Here is a 19,657-nt window from a genome sequence, read left to right on the forward strand (position 1 = left end):
AGAGAGGGTCAGCATTGGCTCTGGTTCCCTGAATTCCACTTCCCATGGGCTAGGCAAAGTGGCCCGTGTCACCACAGCACGGTCAGTGGCAGTGTTACGGGGGAGGCAATGTGAGGTTACGGAACCTGAACCTTTTGTAATGGATGATATTCTGGCTCTTTGCTCCAAAAGTAGGCACTATCTCCATCTTCTAAGTCTCTTTGCCATACAAAGAAGGTCCAGAACCTCTTTACCGTGGAAAGAAAGTCCAGAACAGAGGCAGTCAGTGCCTGTGCTTGAAAGACATGCTAGAAGAGACCATAGAAAATTATATTCCAAAAGAACGAACAGAAGTTGCTATTGGACTGGATGTGTGGGTGTAAGAGAAAAGGCAAAAATCAAGGATGACTCCCTTTTTTGTGGCTTGCACAGCTGGGTGGGATTTTATGTCACGTACTCAAGTACCTGGGGGAGGGCATCAAGTTTTACATATTAATCCCGATATGCCTATGACATATCCAGTACAGTATGCCAAGACAGCAGTTGAATATATGTCTGGAAGCCCATAAGATAGGCTGGAACTAGTAATAAATACTTGAGCAACATCAACATAGGCAGCACTTAAGCCATGGAACCCAATGAGATGAAGTGAAGAGAAACCAAACTGAGGTCTGAGACACTCCAGCACTTAAAATTCAGGTAGAAGCAAAAAAGCCAACAGCAAAAACAAAACTAAGACAAGGAACTTTCAGTGAGGGAAGGATGTCAGGAAGCTAAAACGAAGGAAGCATGTCCAATGTTGCTGGAAGTTTGAGGAAGCTGAAAGCAGAGCAGCATGGACTAATAGGGTACAAAAAGGCAGAACAAAGAATTATAGGTAAATACAGACTTTTAGTAGTGTGACTTCTTACATTTTTTTAATGTTTATTTATTTTTGAGAGAGAGAGGAAATGAGCAGGGGAGGGGCAGAGAGAGAGGGAGACAGAGAATCTGAAGCAGGCTCCAGGCTCTGAGCTGTCAGTCAGCACAGAACCTGATGGCAGGGCTTGAACTCACAAACGGTGAGATCATGACCTGAGTCGAAGTTGGATGCTTAACCGACTGAGCCACCCAGGCGCCCCATTAGTAAGTAATATGACTTCTTAAAGGAACTGAACAATTGAATTTATGAGGCCAGTACTTCAGCTTTATAAAAATCTAAAAGGTTTCCAACCAAAACAAATATATTAAATAATATGCTACATAAACTATGACCAAAATGCATCTTTAGTTCTGGCACCCATTGCCCCTTTAGTAATTAGTGAGAGTAATAATCGCCCACCCCTGCATGGAAATCCCAGTGAACACATTCAAATACTGAGCGTTCATCATATGAGGCTCCGTTCTGGTGCTAGGGATAGAGCAATGAATGAAAACGCTCATGAGTTTGGTTGGCCCATGAATGTGTGTGCTCTTAGGTAACACATGGTCCTACGATCGTCTTCAACAGAAAGTAGTCTCTATTAGGAAATCAAAATGCCTAGTCCTGTATAATTATCAAAACCATACCTTGACTTAACATTACATCTCATGTTCTCCCGAAGTCTGGTCTGCCTGGGGCAGAGAGCCTGCAGTGCTTGGCTTTTCTGTTCTTCTCATTCACACTCCCCATCTCACCACTGGCCCTGGTCAGAGAGTAATAAGGAAGAAGCAGGACAGTTCTTACGTAAATGGATAGTTTTATGATCTCTGCAGTGTTTGTTAAAGACATATCCTTGGGATACCTGGAAGATGATTAAAGCGTGTTTTCATGCAATGTTCAGAAATATCTGGCTGGTTTTTTTCTCCTGCAGGTTCTTGAGTGAGTTGGCTGGCAAGTCCTATTCTGACCTGTCCCTTGTGGCCCCGTGCTCAGTCCCAGGGCACCCAACTACACCCGGCCACCAGCCTCTTTCTAGGAAGGACTCAAGCTGCTCCAAAGGAGCACAAGACTACCCATGATGGTCTTTATAGTGTGGGACATCCAGTCCATGCACAGCACTCACACATCCTTTGCTTTGATAAATTCTTACAGTAAAGGGCTGTCTCAATACGGTAGCAAGTGTCTGTGCTCTGCCATGAAAGTAATTAACCTTTTCTCACCTCCTAGACTTCCAGGACAGGAATCAGGCTTCAAGCCAGGACATCTTCCTCCTGCAGAAAAGCTTCAAACATTCTGTGAATAGCCACATTGAAGCACTCCTCTCCAGGTCTTGAGTGAGGAGAAAAGCTCAACCTTCCTTCAGGGAGGAAAGGTCTAGAACTCACAGCACAGCCTTTTTTCAAGATATCCTCCTCATAATAGCCTCTCCTCCCCCTTGTAATGGCTTAAAGTGTGTGAGAAGCTTCAGCGTTATAGAATATTATTAGAAAAGGTTTCCTTGAAAGATGATACATTTGAACTTGTCCTCCCCTCACTCTAGTATCTGGCACCTCTCATATTGGCTCCCCAGTCAAAAGTGAAGATGGAAGAGGATAGTTCTAAAGGAAGAGTTCAGTTCTGATAGTACACATCAATACAAAAAAAAAAAAAATTACGCCAGAAATTGGACCCGCTATAAATAACACAGTGATGGTTTATCAAGGCTTTTACATTGCAAAATTAGTGAGTGGACTCTTTTCTGAGAACCTGGCAAAAGGGAAAGGAGCCTGCAGTGTGGGGTCAAGTGGAGGGCACTGGAGCAGTTAAAAGGGACAGGAGCTTTAAAATAGGGTAGATTGTCCTTTTGGCATACAAAGTAAACTCAGAATCTGAAGAATAATGCTACAGGGGTAACCTGAATTTTGTCTAGTCAAACCAGAATGCAGCCTTCTAGAGTTATGTGGCTTCTCCAGTTAATTGTTCAGTCTTGCACTTTCTCTGATTAGAGAAGGTCAAACACTTGAGGGCATGAGAGATTATGCTATCTGGTAATAACATTGCCTGGAGCAAAAGGACAAAGAAATCTAAAATTACCCTAGGATTTACCATAGCTACTCTGAGTGAGACTGATAGAAGAAATAATTAATTTCCATTTTTTAGTACTGAAAGCAATAAAATATGTAGAAGCTAATTTAGGATTTTCTAGAAAATCTGTGGGAGCTGAAGTTAGGGCAGATGACGAGATCAGCGGAGATGAAGAGGGAAAGCAAAAGAATGAAAACAAGGCACAATAAAACCTAGTTCTGAGGGGTACTTTCACGGGAGGCAAAGAGGAAGTAGGTGCCAGTTCTCTGCCAAGAACAGACGTACGGAAGCCTAGAGAACAAAATGATTGAACAGTGAGTACCTCGTGTATCAAGATTCCAGAGGGTTGCCAATGAAATAACTTACAGGTAGCTCATAAGACAGTTGACAGTGTCTCACAATTTTGAGTTGGGTAACCAATAGCCGATGGGCAGAATTCCCAGCAAAAAAGAAAAAAAAAATGGGGAAATGTAAATGGCCCCTCAGATTTGTTCATGGTACAGTAAACCTTAAACAGGCTAAGTTGAATGACTGAAACCATCAGCAATCTGGTCACTTCATCAGGGAATGTTGATATTTTACTATTTAAGATTCTGATTTAGGTGGTTCTGCAGAAATGTCTTTATACAAATATAAAGAAGAAAAGAAACAAAACAAGAAAATCCACGTAAAGTCATGGCAAGCATTCAGGAGCACCTAACACAAATGTGTTTGCTAACAGATCTTAAGCAATGTTTCCATGAACATCTCAAGTTCAAAAGATCTCATTTCATCATTCTATTGGTTTGGTTATACTAACAACAGAACTGTGGATGATTTGGGTTTTTTGGTTTGGTCTTTTCTCAGTGTTCTTTTTAGTAGGTGACATGGTTGCATTTACAGCCAGACATTTAACTAGGCAACCTTTTCTTGTAGGTGCAGACAACAACCATGTGCATCTCTGTTAGCCTGAGTGGCTTCGTGGTCCTGGGCTGTTTGTTTGCACCCAAGGTGCACATCATCCTGTTCCAACCCCAAAAGAATGTGGTCACACACAGACTGCACCTCAACAGGTTCAGTGTCAGCGGAACGGGGACCACATATTCTCAGTGTAAGTATAGAACTTGGCAGTGACCCTTCCATGAATAGCACTATAGCAGAGAGAAGGCTCAGAGGGGAAGCAATGAACAGGAATAGGCAAGGACAACCCATGTCCATCCCCCATGAACAATCTCAATTCAATTTAATAGTGCTGGTTCAACCACTGTGTGTCAGGTACTGTATGCTAGGTGCTAGGGATACAGAGGTGAGTGAAAGTCAAGGCTCCTGTTTTGATGGTACATACAGTCTAGCAGGGAACACAGACATTAAATCTATAACTGCACTTGGGATTTTTTTTAATGTTTATTTATTTTTGAGAGAGAGAGGGCATGAGCAGGGGAGGGGCAGAGAGAGAGGGAGACAAAGAATCCGAAGCAGGCTCCAGGCTGTGAGCTGCCAGCACAGAGCCCGACGTGGGGCTCGAACTCACAAACTGTGGGATCGTGACCTGAGCCGAAGTCGGACACTTAACTGACTGAGCCACCCAGGTGCCCCTGCACTTAGAATTTTTGACCGTGTTGTGGAGTCAGAGCACCTACTTCTTAGTCCTGACTCCGCAGTCAATTCAATAGGAAAACGCTGAGCACATCACTTTATTATTTGTGGCTTACTTTACTCACTGGCCCAGAGGGTCGGACTAGATTGGTGCTCTGCAGAGTATGTCCTGTGTCACACAGATGATAAAGGTGCTTCATGAAAAATTAAAGGAAGATAACCAAAAAAAGACGGGAAATGGTTCATCCTAAATACCCCCTTAGAAGTTTGAAGCACCACCTTTACCATGAGCATGTTAGTTTTAAGAATCCTGAGAGCAAGGCAATCTGTTTAACTTGGTTATTTACAGTTCCTTAAAAGTATTCAAGCACAGTTAAACCAGCTAATATTCCATGGAACACACCTTGAAAAATGCCGGAATGTATCTTCCTCGTACTTCGATGACACAGGGCTTTTCAGCTGCAAACCAGCTGAAGGGTAGTGGAGGAACAGCCCAGGCCACCACTGGGATCTCTGACTGGCCTGCGAACATCTGAAACACTATCCTTAGAGAGCCTCTCATTAAATTCTCAGGCACAGTGTACCTAAAGGGGACAACCTTTTAAGCCATTTTCAGCTTATCTGTGGTTTGAAGCAGGAGAAATTCACTGACAGAAGGATGAGGGGGGCGGAGGAAGGAAGCCACAAGAGAGGGAAGGAAGACTGGAGTGACAGAGACAAATGACTGCCTCACCATTTTGCCTCGAGTCGATCAGAAAGGATGCTTCAAAATAGCTCAGCATCACAGAGTGAGCAATCACATTAGTGCCCCAGTTTCTGCAGCAAAGTATAAAATTTAACAGGGCTGCCCTTCCCCCAGCAAACAAAGGAAAGGCTGCCGGCTGATAGCACACGTTCACGGATGCACTGGATATGCCACTCCTCGGTGGAGACAGGGATGTTCTTGTCTTTTCAGCTCAATTTCCAGGTGTCACGATGGTTGAGTGCCAGCGCATGGTAAGACTTGTGATCATTTTCCTTGGACCCCAGAGAAACCTGCTTATTTCTTGAGCAGGCACATCTTTTTTCTAGAGTCCAACTGTAGCAGCTAGCTAGACCAGACAAGAAAGAACTGGCAATAGCAAATAAAAACAACAATGATAAGAACAGCCAATGGAACTATCACTGATTCTTTTCTATCTGCTGGGCATCATGCTAAAAATGTCATACACATGTGCACATGTGCTGTATCTTATTTAATGCATGCAATTCCCTGACATCAAGAAACCTACCCAGGGTCCCACATATTGAAAATGGCAGAACCAGAATTTAGAGTCGGTTTCTCTGATTTCAAAGGCAGTGTATCCAACAACTGTATCCTGCCACTTCAGTCAGGGTGCAAACTGGGAAGGTTCCCAGGAAGTTAGGTACGTGGTAGGCTTTACAGGGATAACAATAGGAAAGTTACCCAAGGCTGTACAGCAAGACTGACTTCTGAGCCAAAGTCATCCTGCTCTCAGAGCTCAGATTGCCCAGCTGTTATTCAAACAATTTAACAAAGCCCCTTCCACAGACATTTACACATATAAACCTCAGTAATTTCAAAATGGCAGCATTTTCTAATATACATACTTGGAATTAATAAATTCCTGAAGGAATACCAAGGGCACTTTACCCAACCAAGTCTCTCTTCAGAATTTCAGAAATATCCACTTACACAAAAACAATGTATTTTAAGCTTTCACGCAGAATGCTAATCTGCAAGTGGCCCAATTAGATACTTCGAAGTAAGCATCTACCCAGCCCAACGTTTTAGAACTATTTGTTACTCAATGAAATTTTAAGTAAAAATTTTTTTTCTTTAAAAAGGACATCATTTTTTTAGTAGTTTTTCTCTAATCCATGTTAACGAAGTGGTATTAAAATGATAAGGTGAAGAAGTATTCATGTGATAACTCTAGGCATATCAAATTGCAGAAGTAACAAGTACATTAATCTGTTATTTGTAATTCTTTATATTTTATTCAAAATAGTTTTATTTGTGGGCTCCTTTTATCCCATGAGTAGTAGATACTACAAGTTCCATTTCACAGGTGAGAAAATACGAAAGGTACTTCTCAAAGATACACGGTGATTCAAAAATTGACTCTGGGTTTCCTGATTTGTGATTAATATCCTACCCATTTTCATTAATTGGAACTAGAGTCATGAAATTCATTCATTCATTAAATGCTTAAGTATCTTCTATACAACAGAAATTTCTAAGCACTGAGGTACACAGTGGAGAAAAAGAACCCCTAGTCTCATGAAGCTCGGCATCTAGACCACTGTTGTCCATATTGTGGTGTGTAACCTAGTAATGGGTCCTGAAATTTATGTAGTATGTTTTGCCCAGCAGTTTTTTGAAGAAAATAGAATAAAATGTATTAGAGTACATTATATGTGATAAGGGTAAGTAGTATTTCATGGAGTTTGCTCCAGTGGTTACACGTCTACAAGGTCCAAGTAGGAGGTTTTTTACTGTGAATTGCAATCAAAGAGGTTTGAAAGACACTGGTCTATGGGATCTAGTTTATGCATGAACACGTTACTAACCCACACTCTGGTGAACATGTAAGCAACCGGTTTAATTTCTTCATGCCTGTTTCCTCCATTATATATTCAGCTCAGTTTATATCCATTTCCTTCCTAAATATTGGGAAGTACACTGTTTTATAACTCAAGAAAAATCCTCAAATTGTTCTGAGTTCATTAGGTAAAGCATATGTTTTACTTAGTTGCTACATAATTTATGTTCTGGTGAGTATTATATAGGCATTTTACTGTATTGAGTTATTGTTACCAGTATTGCTGCTGGTTTTCTAATTTACTCTTTCCAGGTATAAAAACAACAACCCCATGTTAAGAATAAGTTAATAGATAGTAATTCATTTTGGGCTCACTTAGAAGTCCAGTCCTTGGCCAGAACACATAAATTGCCAAGTAGTGAATAAAGAAACCATAGTATGGAGGAGAGGCGCAGGAAGATGGCGGCGTAGGAGGACGCTGGGCTCACCGCGCGTCCTGCTGATCACTTAGATTCCACCTACACCTGCCTAAATAACCCAGAAAACCGCCAGAGGATTAGCAGAACGGAGTCACCGGACCCAAGCGCAGACGAGAGGCCCACGGAAGAGGGTAGGAAGGGCGGCGAGGCGGTGCGCTCTCCACGGACTGGCGGGAGGGAGCCGGGGCGGAGGGGCGGCTCGCCAGCCAAGCAGAGCCCCCGAGTCCGGCTTGCAAAAGCGGAGGGGCCTGACGGACTGTGTTCCGACAGCAAGCGCGACTTAGCGTCTGGGAGGTCATAAGTTAACAGCTCTGCTCGGAAAGCGGGAAGGCTGGAGGACAAAAGGAGGGTGAGCTGCGGAGCCCCCGGACCACAGAGCTCAGTTTGGCGGGGAACAAAGGCGCTCGCCAGCGCCATCTCCCCCGCCCATCCCCCAGCCAAAATCCCAAAGGGAACCGGTTCCGGCCAGGGAAATTGCTCGCTCCGTGCAAACACCCAACTCTGTGCTTCTGCGGAGCCAAACCTCCAGCAGCGGATCTGACTCCCTCCGGCTGCCACAGGGCCCCTCCTGAAGTGGATCACCTAAGGAGAAGCGAGCTAAGCCTGCCCCCCCTCCCGACGTGCACCTTGCCTTCCCACCCCAGCTAATACGCCAGATCCCCAGCATCACAAGCCTGGCAGTGTGCAAGTAGCCCAGACGGGCCACGCCACCCCACAGTGAATCCCGCCCCTAGGAGAGGGGAAGAGAAGGCACACACCAGTCTGACTGTGGCCCCAGCGGTGGGCTGGGGGCAGACATCAGGACTGACTGCGGCCCCGCCCACCAACTCCAGTTATACACCACAGCACAGGGGAAGTGCCCTGCAGGTCCTCACCACACCAGGGACTATCCAAAATGACCAAGCGGAAGAATTCCCCTCAGAAGAATCTCCAGGAAATAACAACAGCTAATGAGCTGATCAAAAAGGATTTAAATAATATAACAGAAAGTGAATTTAGAATAATAGTCATAAAATTAATCGCTGGGCTGGAAAACAGTATACAGGACAGCAGAGAATCTCTTGCTACAGAGATCAAGGGACTAAGGAACAGTCACGAGGAGCTGAAAAACGCTTTAAAGGAAATGCAAAACAAAATGCAAACCACCACAGCTCGGATGGAAGAGGCAGAGGAGAGAATAGGTGAACTAGAAGATAAAGTTATGGAAAAAGAGGAAGCTGAGAAAAGAGAGATAAAAAAATCCAGGAGTATGAGGGGAAAATTAGAGAACTAAGTGATACACTAAAAAGAAATAATATACGCATAATTGGTATTCCAGAGGAGGAAGAGAGAGGGAAAGGTGCTGAAGGGGTACTTGAAGAAATAATAGCTGAGAACTTCCATGAACTGGGGAAGGAAAAAGGCATTGAAATCCAAGAGGCACAGAGAACTCCCTTCAGACGTAACTTGAATCGCTCTTCTGCATGACATATCATAGTGAAACTGGCAAAATACAAGGATAAAGAGAAAATTCTGAAAGGGGTAAACGTGCAAGGGGTAAGGGGTAAACGTGCCCTCACATATAAAGGGAGACCTATAAGACTCGTGACTGATCTCTCTTTTGAAACCTGGCAGGCCAGAAAGAATTGGCACGAGATTTTCAGGGTGCTAGACAGCAAAAATATGCAGCCGAGAATCCTTTATCCAGCAAGTCTGTCATTTAGAATAGAAGGAGAGATAAAGGTCTTCCCAAACAAACAAAAACTGAAGGAATTTGTCACCACTAAACCAGCCCTACAAGAGATCCTAAGGGGGACCCTGTGAGACAAAGTACCAGAGACATCACTACAAGCATAAAACATACAGACATCACAATGACTCTAAACCCGTATCTTTCTATAATAACACTGAATGTAAACGGATTAAATGCGCCAACCAAAAGACATAGGGTATCAGAATGGATAAAAAAACAAGCCCCATCTATTTGCTGTCTACAAGAGACTCATTTTAGACCTGAGGACACCTTTAGATTCAGAGTGAGGGGATGGAGAACTATTTATCATGCTACTGGAAGCCAAAAGAAAGCTGGAGTAGCCATACTTATATCAGACAAACTAGACTTTAAATTAAAGGCTGTAACAAGAGATGAAGAAGGACATTATATAATAGTTACAGGGTCTATCCATCAGGAAGAGCTAACAATTATAAATGTCTATGTGCCGAATACCGGAGCCCCCAAGTATATAAAACAATTACTCATAAACAGAAGCAACCTTATTGATAAGAATGTGGTAATTGCAGGGGACTTTAACACCCCACTTACAGAAATGGATAGATCATCTAGACACATGGTCAATAAAGAAACAAGGGCCCTGAATGAGACATTGGATCAGATGGACTTGACAGATATATTTAGAACTCTGCATCCCAAAGCAACAGAATATACTTTCTTCTCGAGTGCACATGGAACATTCTCCAAGATAGATCATATACTGGGTCACAAAACAGCCCTTCATAAGTTTACAAGAATTGAAATTATACCATGCATACTTTCAGACCACAATGCTATGAAGCTTGAAAGCAACCACAGGAAAAAGTCTGGAAAACCTCCAAAAGCGTGGAGGTTAAAGAACACCCTACTAACGAATGAGTGGGTCAACCAGGCAATTAGAGAAGAAATCAAAAAATATATGGAAACAAATGAAAATGAAAATACAACAATCCAAACGCTTTGGGACGCAGCGAAGGCAGTCCTGAGAGGAAAATACATTGCAATCCAGGCCTATCTCAAGAAACAAGAAAAATCCCAAATACAAAATCTAACAGCACACCTAAAGGAAATAGAAGCAGAACAGCAAAGGCAGCCTAAACCCAGCAGAAGAAGAGAAATAATAAAGATCAGAGCAGAAATAAACAATATAGAATCTAAAAAAACTGTAGAGCAGATCAACGAAACCAAGAGTTGTTTTTTTGAAAAAATAAACAAAATTGACAAACCTCTAGCCAGGCTTCTCAAAAAGAAAAGGGAGATGACCCAAATAGATAAAATCATGAATGAAAATGGAATGATTACAACCAATCCCTCAGAGATACAAACAATTATCAGGGAATACTATGAAAATTATATGCCAACAAATTGGACAACCTGGAAGAAATGGACACATTCCTGAACACCCACACTCTTCCAAAACTCAATCAGGAGGAAATAGAAAGCTTGAACAGACCCATAACCAGCGAAGAAATTGAATCAGTTATCAAAAATCTCCCAACAAATAAGAGTCCAGGACCAGATGGCTTCCCAGGGGAGTTCTACCAAACATTTAAAGCAGAGATAATACCTATCCTTCTCAAGCTATTCCAAGAAATAGAAAGGGAAGGAAAACTTCCAGACTCCTTCTATGAAGCCAGTATTACTTTGATTCCTAAACCAGACAGAGACCCAGTAAAAAAAGAGAACTACAGGCCAATATCCCTGATGAATATGGATGCAAAAATTCTCAATAAGATACTAGCAAATCGAATTCAACAGCATATAAAAAGAATTATTCACCATGATCAAGTGGGATTCATTCCTGGGATGCAGGGCTGGTTCAACATTCGCAAATCAATCAACGTGATACATCACATTAACAAAAAAAAAGAGAAGAACCATATGATCCTGTCAATCGATGCAGAAAAGGCCTTTGACAAAATCCAGCACCCTTTCTTAATAAAAACACTTGAGAAAGTCGGGATAGAAGGAACATACTTAAAGATCATAAAAGCCATTTATGAAAAGCCCACAGCTAACATCATCCTCAACGGGGAAAAACTGAGAGCTTTTTCCCTGAGATCAGGAACACGACAGGGATGCCCACTCTCACCGCTGTTGTTTAACATAGTGCTGGAAGTTCTAGCATCAGCAATCAGACAACAAAAGGAAATCAAAGGCATCAAAATTGGCAAAGATGAAGTCAAGCTTTCGCTTTTTGCAGATGACATGATATTATACATGGAAAATCCGATAGACTCCACCAAAAGTCTGCTAGAACTGATACATGAATTCAGCAAAGTTGCAGGATACAAAATCAATGTCCAGAAATCAGTTGCATTCTTATACACTAACAATGAAGCAACAGAAAGACAAATAAAGAAAATGATCCCATTCACAATTGCACCAAGAAGCATAAAATACCTAGGAATAAATCTAACCAAAGATGTAAAGGATCTGTATGCTGAAAACTATAGAAAGCTTATGAAGGTAATTGAAGAAGACTTAAAGAAATGGAAAGACATTCCCTGCTCATGGATTGGAAAAATAAATATTGTCAAAATGTCAATACTACCCAAAGCTATCTACACATTCAATGCAATCCCAATCAAAATTGCACCAGCATTCTTCGCGAAATTAGAACAAGCAATCCTAAAATTCATATGGAACCACAAAAGGCCCCGAATAGCCAAAGGAATTTTGAAGAAGAAGACCAAAGCAGGAGGCATCACAATCCCAGACTTTAGCCTCTACTACAAAGCTGTAATCCTCAAGACAGCATGGTATTGGCACAAAAACAGACACACAGACCAATGGAATAGAATAGAAACCCCAGAACGAGACCCACAAACGTATGGCCAACTCATCTTTGACAAAGCAGGAAAGAACATCCAATGGAAAAAAGACAGCCTCTTTAACAAATGGTGCTGGGAGAACTGGACAGCAACATGCAGAAGGTTGAAACTAGACCACTTTCTCACACCATTTACAAAAATAAACTCAAAATGGATAAAGGACCTAAATGTGAGACAGGAAACCATCAAAACCTTAGAGGAGAAAGCAGGAAAAGACCTCTCTGACCTCAGCCGTAGCAATCTCTTACTCGACACATCCCCAAAGGCAAGGGAATTAAAAGCAAAAGTGAATTACTGGGACCTTATGAAGATAAAAAGCTTCTGCACAGCAAAGGAAACAACCAACAAAACTAAAAGGCAACCAACGGAATGGGAAAAGATATTTGCAAATGACATATCGGACAAAGGGCTAGTATCTAAAATCTATAAAGAGCTCACCAAACTCCACACCCGAAAAACAAATAACCCAGTGAAGAAATGGGCAGAAAACACGAATAGACACTTCTCTAAAGAAGACATCCAGATGGCCAACAGGCACATGAAAAGATGTTCAGCGTCGCTCCTTATCAGGGAAATACAAATCAAAACCACACTCAGGTATCACCTCACACCAGTCAGAGTGGCCAAAATGAACAAATCAGGAGACTATAGATGCTGGAGAGGATGTGGAGAAACGGGAACCCTCTTGCACTGTTGGTGGGAATGCAAATTGGTGCAGCCGCTCTGGAAAGCAGTGTGGAGGTTCCTCAGAAAATTAAAAATAGACCTACCCTATGACCCAGCAATAGCACTGCTAGGAATTTATCCAAGGGATACAGGAGTACTGATGCATAGGGGCACTTGTACCCCAATGTTCATAGCAGCACTCTCAACAATAGCCAAATTATGGAAAGAGCCTAAATGTCCATCAACTGATGAATGGATAAAGAAATTGTGGTTTATATACACAATGGAATACTATGTGGCAATGAGAAAAAATGAAATATGGCCCTTTGTAGCAACGTGGATGGAACTGGAGAGTGTAATGCTAAGTGAAATAAGCCATACAGAGAAAGACAGATACCATATGGTTTCACTCTTATGTGGATCCTGAGAAACTTAACAGGAACCCATGGGGGAGGGGAAGGAAAAAAAAAAAAAAAGAGGTTAGAGTGGGAGAGAGCCAAAGCATAAGAGACTGTTAAAAACTGAGAACAAACTGAGGGTTGATGGGGGGTGGGAGGGAGGGGAGGGTGGGTGATGGGTATTGAGGAGGGCACCTTTTGGGAGGAGCACTGGGTGTTGTTTGGAAACCAATTTGTCAATAAATTTCATAAAAAAAAAAAAAAAAGAATAAGTTAATATACCAACAGGGTTACTCACCGCAACACCCACACACATCTAATTATCTATTCCCGCCTAACAAGCTTCCACAAAATTTTGTGGCTTCAAAACAATAACCCCCTATAAAAAATAAATAAAAAAATAAAAATCAAAAATTAAAAAAAAAAATAACCCTTTTATATCTCTCATGATTTTGTGGGTTAGGAATCCAGGCAGGGCTTGGCCGAGCAGTTCGTCTGCTCTATGAGGCCTGGACTTGGTCCTTCTGGGGTTTCAGCTGAGACTGACCTGATCTGGAAGCCCATGGTAGGTAGCTTCACTCTCCAGCTTGGCAACTTGGCAGAATGCCTTTCCACGTGGAATCCTAGAGAGGAGGACAAAGCCTGTCCAGATTCAAGGAAGGGACACACACCCCACCTATGAAATAGTTTGTGGCCATTTTCCTTGGGCCACATTCTCCAAATCCTTAAGCCAGTACTGCAGTGTCATTAAGGATCACAGACTTGACACAGGTAATCCCGAGCAGTGCCAAGAAGTTCCCCAGACTGGAAGGTGAGGCCAAATTAGTTCCCAGTTAATTCTCAGGCAAGAGTGGCAGAAATATCACATCATTTAGGAGCCTGGGTGACCTACCTGATGGCAGCTAAGGTGGCTGATAGCAGAACAAGTAACAGTACTGGATGTTAAAAGCTGAGCAGTGCTGCAAAAAGACGTAAAGGCATGACCAAACTTAGAAGCAAGCACAGAGGAAAAAACATGGTTAGGGACATCTTGGAAAACTCACCATTTGTGAAACGTTTACATACTGCTAGGTTTAAAGGGGACAATATTAGTTGTAACTGATTAACTATACACAGTGGGAGTCAAAATAATAAAAATAAAGGAAACATTAGGGGCACCTGGGTGGCTCAGTCGGTTAAGCGTCCGACTTCAGCTCAGGTCATGATCTCGCTGTTCATGAGTTCGAGCCCCGTGTTGGGGTCTGTGCTGACAGCTCAGAGTTTGAAGCCTGCTTCAGATTTGGTGTGTCCCTCTCTCTCTGCCCCTCCCCTGCTTGCCCTCTGTTTCTCTTTCTGTCTCTCAAAAATAAACAGTTAAAAAATATCAATAAAGGAAACATTAACTTTTCTCCATTCAGTACACCCAGAGACCAATGGCTCCCAATATTTGTGTACCAAAAAAAAAAAAAAACCCAAAAACCGAACAAACAAAAAAAAACCAACAACAAAAAAACCTCATTGAAATGAAGTTCCCGGGCCCCACCCATAGATATTCTGAGCCATATGATCTGGGTCGAAAGAAATCTGGTTCGTAACAGATACTCCAGCTGGTTCAATCAAAGTGGTCCAAGGAAAACATTTTGAGAACCTTGGACTCCACCACGCTGTGTGCTTCACCTACCAGTGTCAGTGCAGAGCAAGGAGAGTCTCTGAGATGACCCTCACCGAGGAAGCTGGCACTGGATTCAGAGAGGGAGAGGTGTTCTGAGCTCCCATCCTTTTTCTCATGATGCCAACAGCCACATTCCCAGGCAGCTACTGTTTCCTCAGCTCTCTCTCTGGAACCCTCCAGAGAAGGCATTTCTGGCACAGAAGTACCTGTCCCCTTAGAAGACATTTACTGAAACTGGGAATACTCCTTCCAACAGCGGTTAACTCAGCCACCCTAAAATCCTAAACTCATACTTGTACTGCTGCTCCTACACCCACACACGTAAGCAAACGCTCTTTGTATTTGGGTGAGAAGGAAGAGAAGAGACCGTTCTCTATTTTGTTCAGCTTTAGAAGCAAAAGGGCTTCCCAGAGCTGGTTCCTGAAGACAACTATGCTGCAAGTGGAAGTGGAACTGCAGAATTTTGAAGGACACAAGCTGGATGTACACATGAGGTTAAGCAGCATAAAACCCCAGGGGACCCATGCAGGTCAGAATGTTGTCGACACTAACTTGAGTTTGTATCAGCACAGAGTGGGGAGAGGGAGGTGAGAAATGGAGTGTGCCCAACAGTCTTCAGAGCTATTATGTATCCAGACTTGGTCCTATGGGGATATGTGTTTCTCTTGCTCATGGTGATCATTCAGATGTATGTATGCCATTATCATTAAGAACAGTCAAGAGGCTTCTGCTAACTAATGATGCTCAGATTTGGGTCCCAGAGGAGCCACAGGCATATGGAGATTGATTTCTTCTGCCAAAACCTTATTCACAAAGTCCCTTGTCTAGGTGCTCAAGTGTGAACTGCTTCATTAATAGAACTATTCTTTATTACAAAGCATTTTCACATTATAAGAAGTAGTATAAAAAGATCAAGTGCACAGTCTTTCAGAGTCACAGTATAATTTTCCAGAGGGCTACAGCAACAGAAAGCAAGCACATGAAGACCAGACTTTGCACTTAACAGGGGCCAAGCCTTTGAAGATTACCAAGTTAAGAGGGGGCAAGCCATGGCTCAAGTCTGAATGTGACTTTATAAAAGAAAAAATTAAAAAGGGCACATAATGCCCAAGTTTCTTCTCAACCGTTCAAGTCCAGAAAATCAGCACAATATGCCTGCACTTTACAGTTGAGGGAGTCCCACGACGACACTAGCTACTAGACCGGCCAGGCAAATTAGCAACTTATAAGACAACACACACTGAATTGATGGTCTTCTTGGAAGGATATTATAAACATAAATCCTGACTGGCCAATACTGGAGGAGCCTAGAGTATTCAGCAAGCTAAGCCATCTGCTTCCAGGCACAATATACCTAGTGCAAACATATCAGACAGATGTTTTCCGTTGGGAGAGGAAAGTCACAGGATGCCTGAGAACCTCATTCCATTCTCGTTCATGCCTTTCTCCTGGAGGGTGGGAAAAGAAAGAGGCCCTAGCTCTCAGGGGTAACCCTACATGGAGTAGGAAACTGATGCTTCTCCCCCTTCCCCTTTCCACACGTTTCCAGTTTGTCTCACAACTGCCATTCTATAACCCTTAAATCATTTGCTCTTTACCTCTAACATTTCACTAGGTTTTCCCCAAGCAAACATAGCATGCCTTCTTTAAACAGTGGCTGAAGGAACTTGAGATAGAAGGGATGATAAGGATCATTTATTCTAATAACCACAGTTCCTAGAGAAGAAAGCCGGGGCCTCCCTGTGAGACACTTTCAGGAATTTGGTAAGTGGAGCCACAGATAAAACTCTCAAAAGTGGCTAAGTGGCTTTTGTGGCGTCTCTGGATTTTCTGCCTCAGCTCGGTTACAAAATGCGTCTCAGAGATTATTCTGACAGCAAGAATCTTAGCATCTTCAAGTTCAGTGATTTCTTTTTTAAATTAGAAGCTTTCTCTTCAGTGCCACACATGACAGCATCTTGTTCTACCAGCAATGGGTGCAAACTTATGTTCATCTCAAAAGCCCACCCAGGGAGTTCAACGGCATAAAACGTGTCCCTTTGAGACCCCGGCGACCCCCACACCCTGGCTGCACACAGAGAAGGTATGGTATTCCGGAGGGGCTACCCACAAAGCTTCCCAGAAAATGAGCTTTAGTGAAGACAAAACAATACTGTTTAACGGTGGCTGGCTAAATGTTTATGTCACAGATCAAATTTCTCTCATTTAAATAGTTGTTTAAGCAGAAGCATCACTTTCTTGAATTAAATTACACTGTATAGTTCCCTTCTGTCCTGTACAATTGAAAACAAGGTAAACTCAGTATCTCAAAGAGAGTCCTTAAACCAGAGAGTTCAATACTGTATGAGAGATACCAATAGCCATATGCATTTCCATGTAACCCCAAAATTATCAGTGCCTCTAGGAACATGGTACAATGCTCCTAACTATGTAGGTAAGTTAACTAAAAAAGGAAATATGTTTATAATCAAATACTGCCCACACTTTGACTTTAGATGAGCAATTCCTTAAAGCAAGCAATGAGTCTAACATCAATTTATTCTATACTATTTCTCCTTCAAGTTCCTTCTCATTTTAAGTAAAATTCTCTGTAGAACATCCATATATGGAGATATCTGTGTCCATATAGCAGGAAAATGCCTACTTATGTGGAAATATTTTTTTTTAATATCTATCTTACCTAGAGGAAATTTCAGACACTTTGGGAGAGAGAACCCTTAGTAAGTAACTGTGATCAATTTGATGGATAATTTACTCAGTCATTCAAGAAACTTTTGGGCTCAGGCTCAGCTCTAGGCAAAGGGGATGGGGTAATGAACGAAACAGAAAAACCAGTAATATATAATATATCAGAAGTTGATAAGTGATGTGAAGAAAGTAATGTTGGGCACAAATAAGGCAAAGTGGGAGCAGAAGGTTACTATTTTTTATTCAGTGGCCAAAGAAAGCCTCTGTGCTAAGGTCCTATTTGACCAGAAACATCAAGGAAAGGAAAATAGGGAACGTTGTCTGTATCTGGGGAAAAGACATTCCAAGAAAAGGGAAGAGCAAATACAAAAGTCCACAGCTGGAAGAATATCAGGGAGGTGACTAAGGATGACAGTAAGAGAAGATGAGTACAGAGAGGGGGCAGGTCATGTAGGACCTTGGAAATCACTGTAAGGACTTTTACTTTTTTACTGTAAAGAACTGGGAAAAACACTCAAAGGGTGTGGAGTGACCTAACTTTAAAAGCATCATTTTCATCATCTTGGCTGTGTGGGCAGAATATAAGAGAGGGAGGAGGCAGAGACATAATTCCAGAAGCTACTGCATAGTCCAGATGTTGGTGGTTTAAAATCAGGGTGGTAGTGATAGAAAGCAATCAAGTGTTCAGATGTTGTATATAATTTGAAGGTGAAGCTGACAAGATGAGCTGCACTAGAGAGGAGGACTAATGCCTGACATTATTTTATTAGAGTTTAACACTTGTGGCCTGATTTTGATCCCTAGACACAGAAGCACATATAGCTTTTCTTAGTTGTTTGAGCCTCAGGGTGAATGAGTTTCTGATCCTCTCCTGAAAACACATTTGGATAAGAAAGAGGAAAAACTAGAGATGTTGGGAAACTAAGAGGAGGCAAAAGGAATGCAAAATAGAAAAACACACAAATTAAGTCCTTCCATTTTCAAATTATTTTATCGTACATCCGCTTTCATACATCTTGAGGGATGGAGGAGAGAATAACAGAACACGATTGGGAAGAAAGAATGGCAGCATATCGTGGCAATAATGGACTGGGGTGTTTAGTTGAAGACCAAGTGGAATTTCTATCAATAAGATAATTGAGTTGTATTCTGGGTAATAAAATAGTACATGCCATATTTTCTTTTTCCATGAATATTGTCTCGCAAGAAATAAATCACTGAATGAAGAAAGCTTTGCATTCTTAAGTTCTAACTCCACATTTGGAAATTACATCTTGGGTCTGTAGATTTTCATCCCACATCATAACGAATGTGATTTCCTCTCAGATCTACTGTTAATGATTTAAGACCTTTATCCCGAGAATCTAGCCTCATTTCTTAATAACTGATTCTGTGTCTTCCACCGTGAACTCTGACAAAGCAAGGCTACCGAAGCAGCGGCTAGTAGTGTCATCATCTTCCCAGACAACTTGTATGAATCAGCAGAAGAACATCTGGAAAGGGACCTAAGGGCCCTAGCACAAGTAAAATAAAGGTGATGAGTAAGAAAACAGGTTCAATAACAAAGTAGGAGGAAAAAGCAACAAACAGCTGGTAGAAACTGAATTCAATGACCATAGCATTAAAATATCTAAACAAGCAGACATGCTGGGAAAAATTTTGGGGGGTTACCAGGAGCAAGGAAATGGAACAGATGGAAACAAAGTGGAATATCTGTTCTGTTTAAATGTTTGTTTTACTTTTTTCCCCGCATCTGATATATTACACAGTTAGAGTAACACACTGATTCTCAGGAACCAAGTCTCAACCACTAAATTGACTAACAGACTTGGCATCCATACGAACCTATTAAAGAAATATGTTTAGCATTGATTGAGGGCCCAGGTACCTGAAAAAAACGGGGTCATTTTTTCCAAAGCCCAGCCAGCCTGTGCATTACTGGTGGAAGAGAAATGGATTTCACAGTGCAAGACAAAGCTGCCACTTGGCTGCATTGATTTCCAATGCCTCACGGAGTGTGTGAAGTAAAATATGCCTTTTGATGGGTGTGAATGGCCCTTTGGTGATCAATGGTGGAACGTACCAGGTTCTTTTCCACTGTGTTCACTGTTCGAGTTGAGTAGCAC

General features: G+C 42.1%; 1 protein-coding gene across 1 annotated transcript in view; it reads left to right on the forward strand.

Moving 5' to 3' along the window:
• GRM3 (glutamate metabotropic receptor 3) overlaps positions 1 to 19,657 on the forward strand; it is a 226,018-nt gene that overhangs the window by 201,946 nt on the left and 4,415 nt on the right. The window contains exon 5 of the mRNA XM_030307867.1: positions 3,860 to 4,034. Within this exon, the coding sequence (XP_030163727.1) occupies positions 3,860 to 4,034 (175 nt within the window). The remainder of the gene's footprint in view (positions 1 to 3,859; positions 4,035 to 19,657) is intronic.

Source organism: Lynx canadensis, chromosome A2 (genome assembly GCF_007474595.2).
Source record: "Lynx canadensis isolate LIC74 chromosome A2, mLynCan4.pri.v2, whole genome shotgun sequence".
In the NCBI taxonomy this organism is placed as follows: Eukaryota; Metazoa; Chordata; class Mammalia; order Carnivora; family Felidae; genus Lynx; species Lynx canadensis.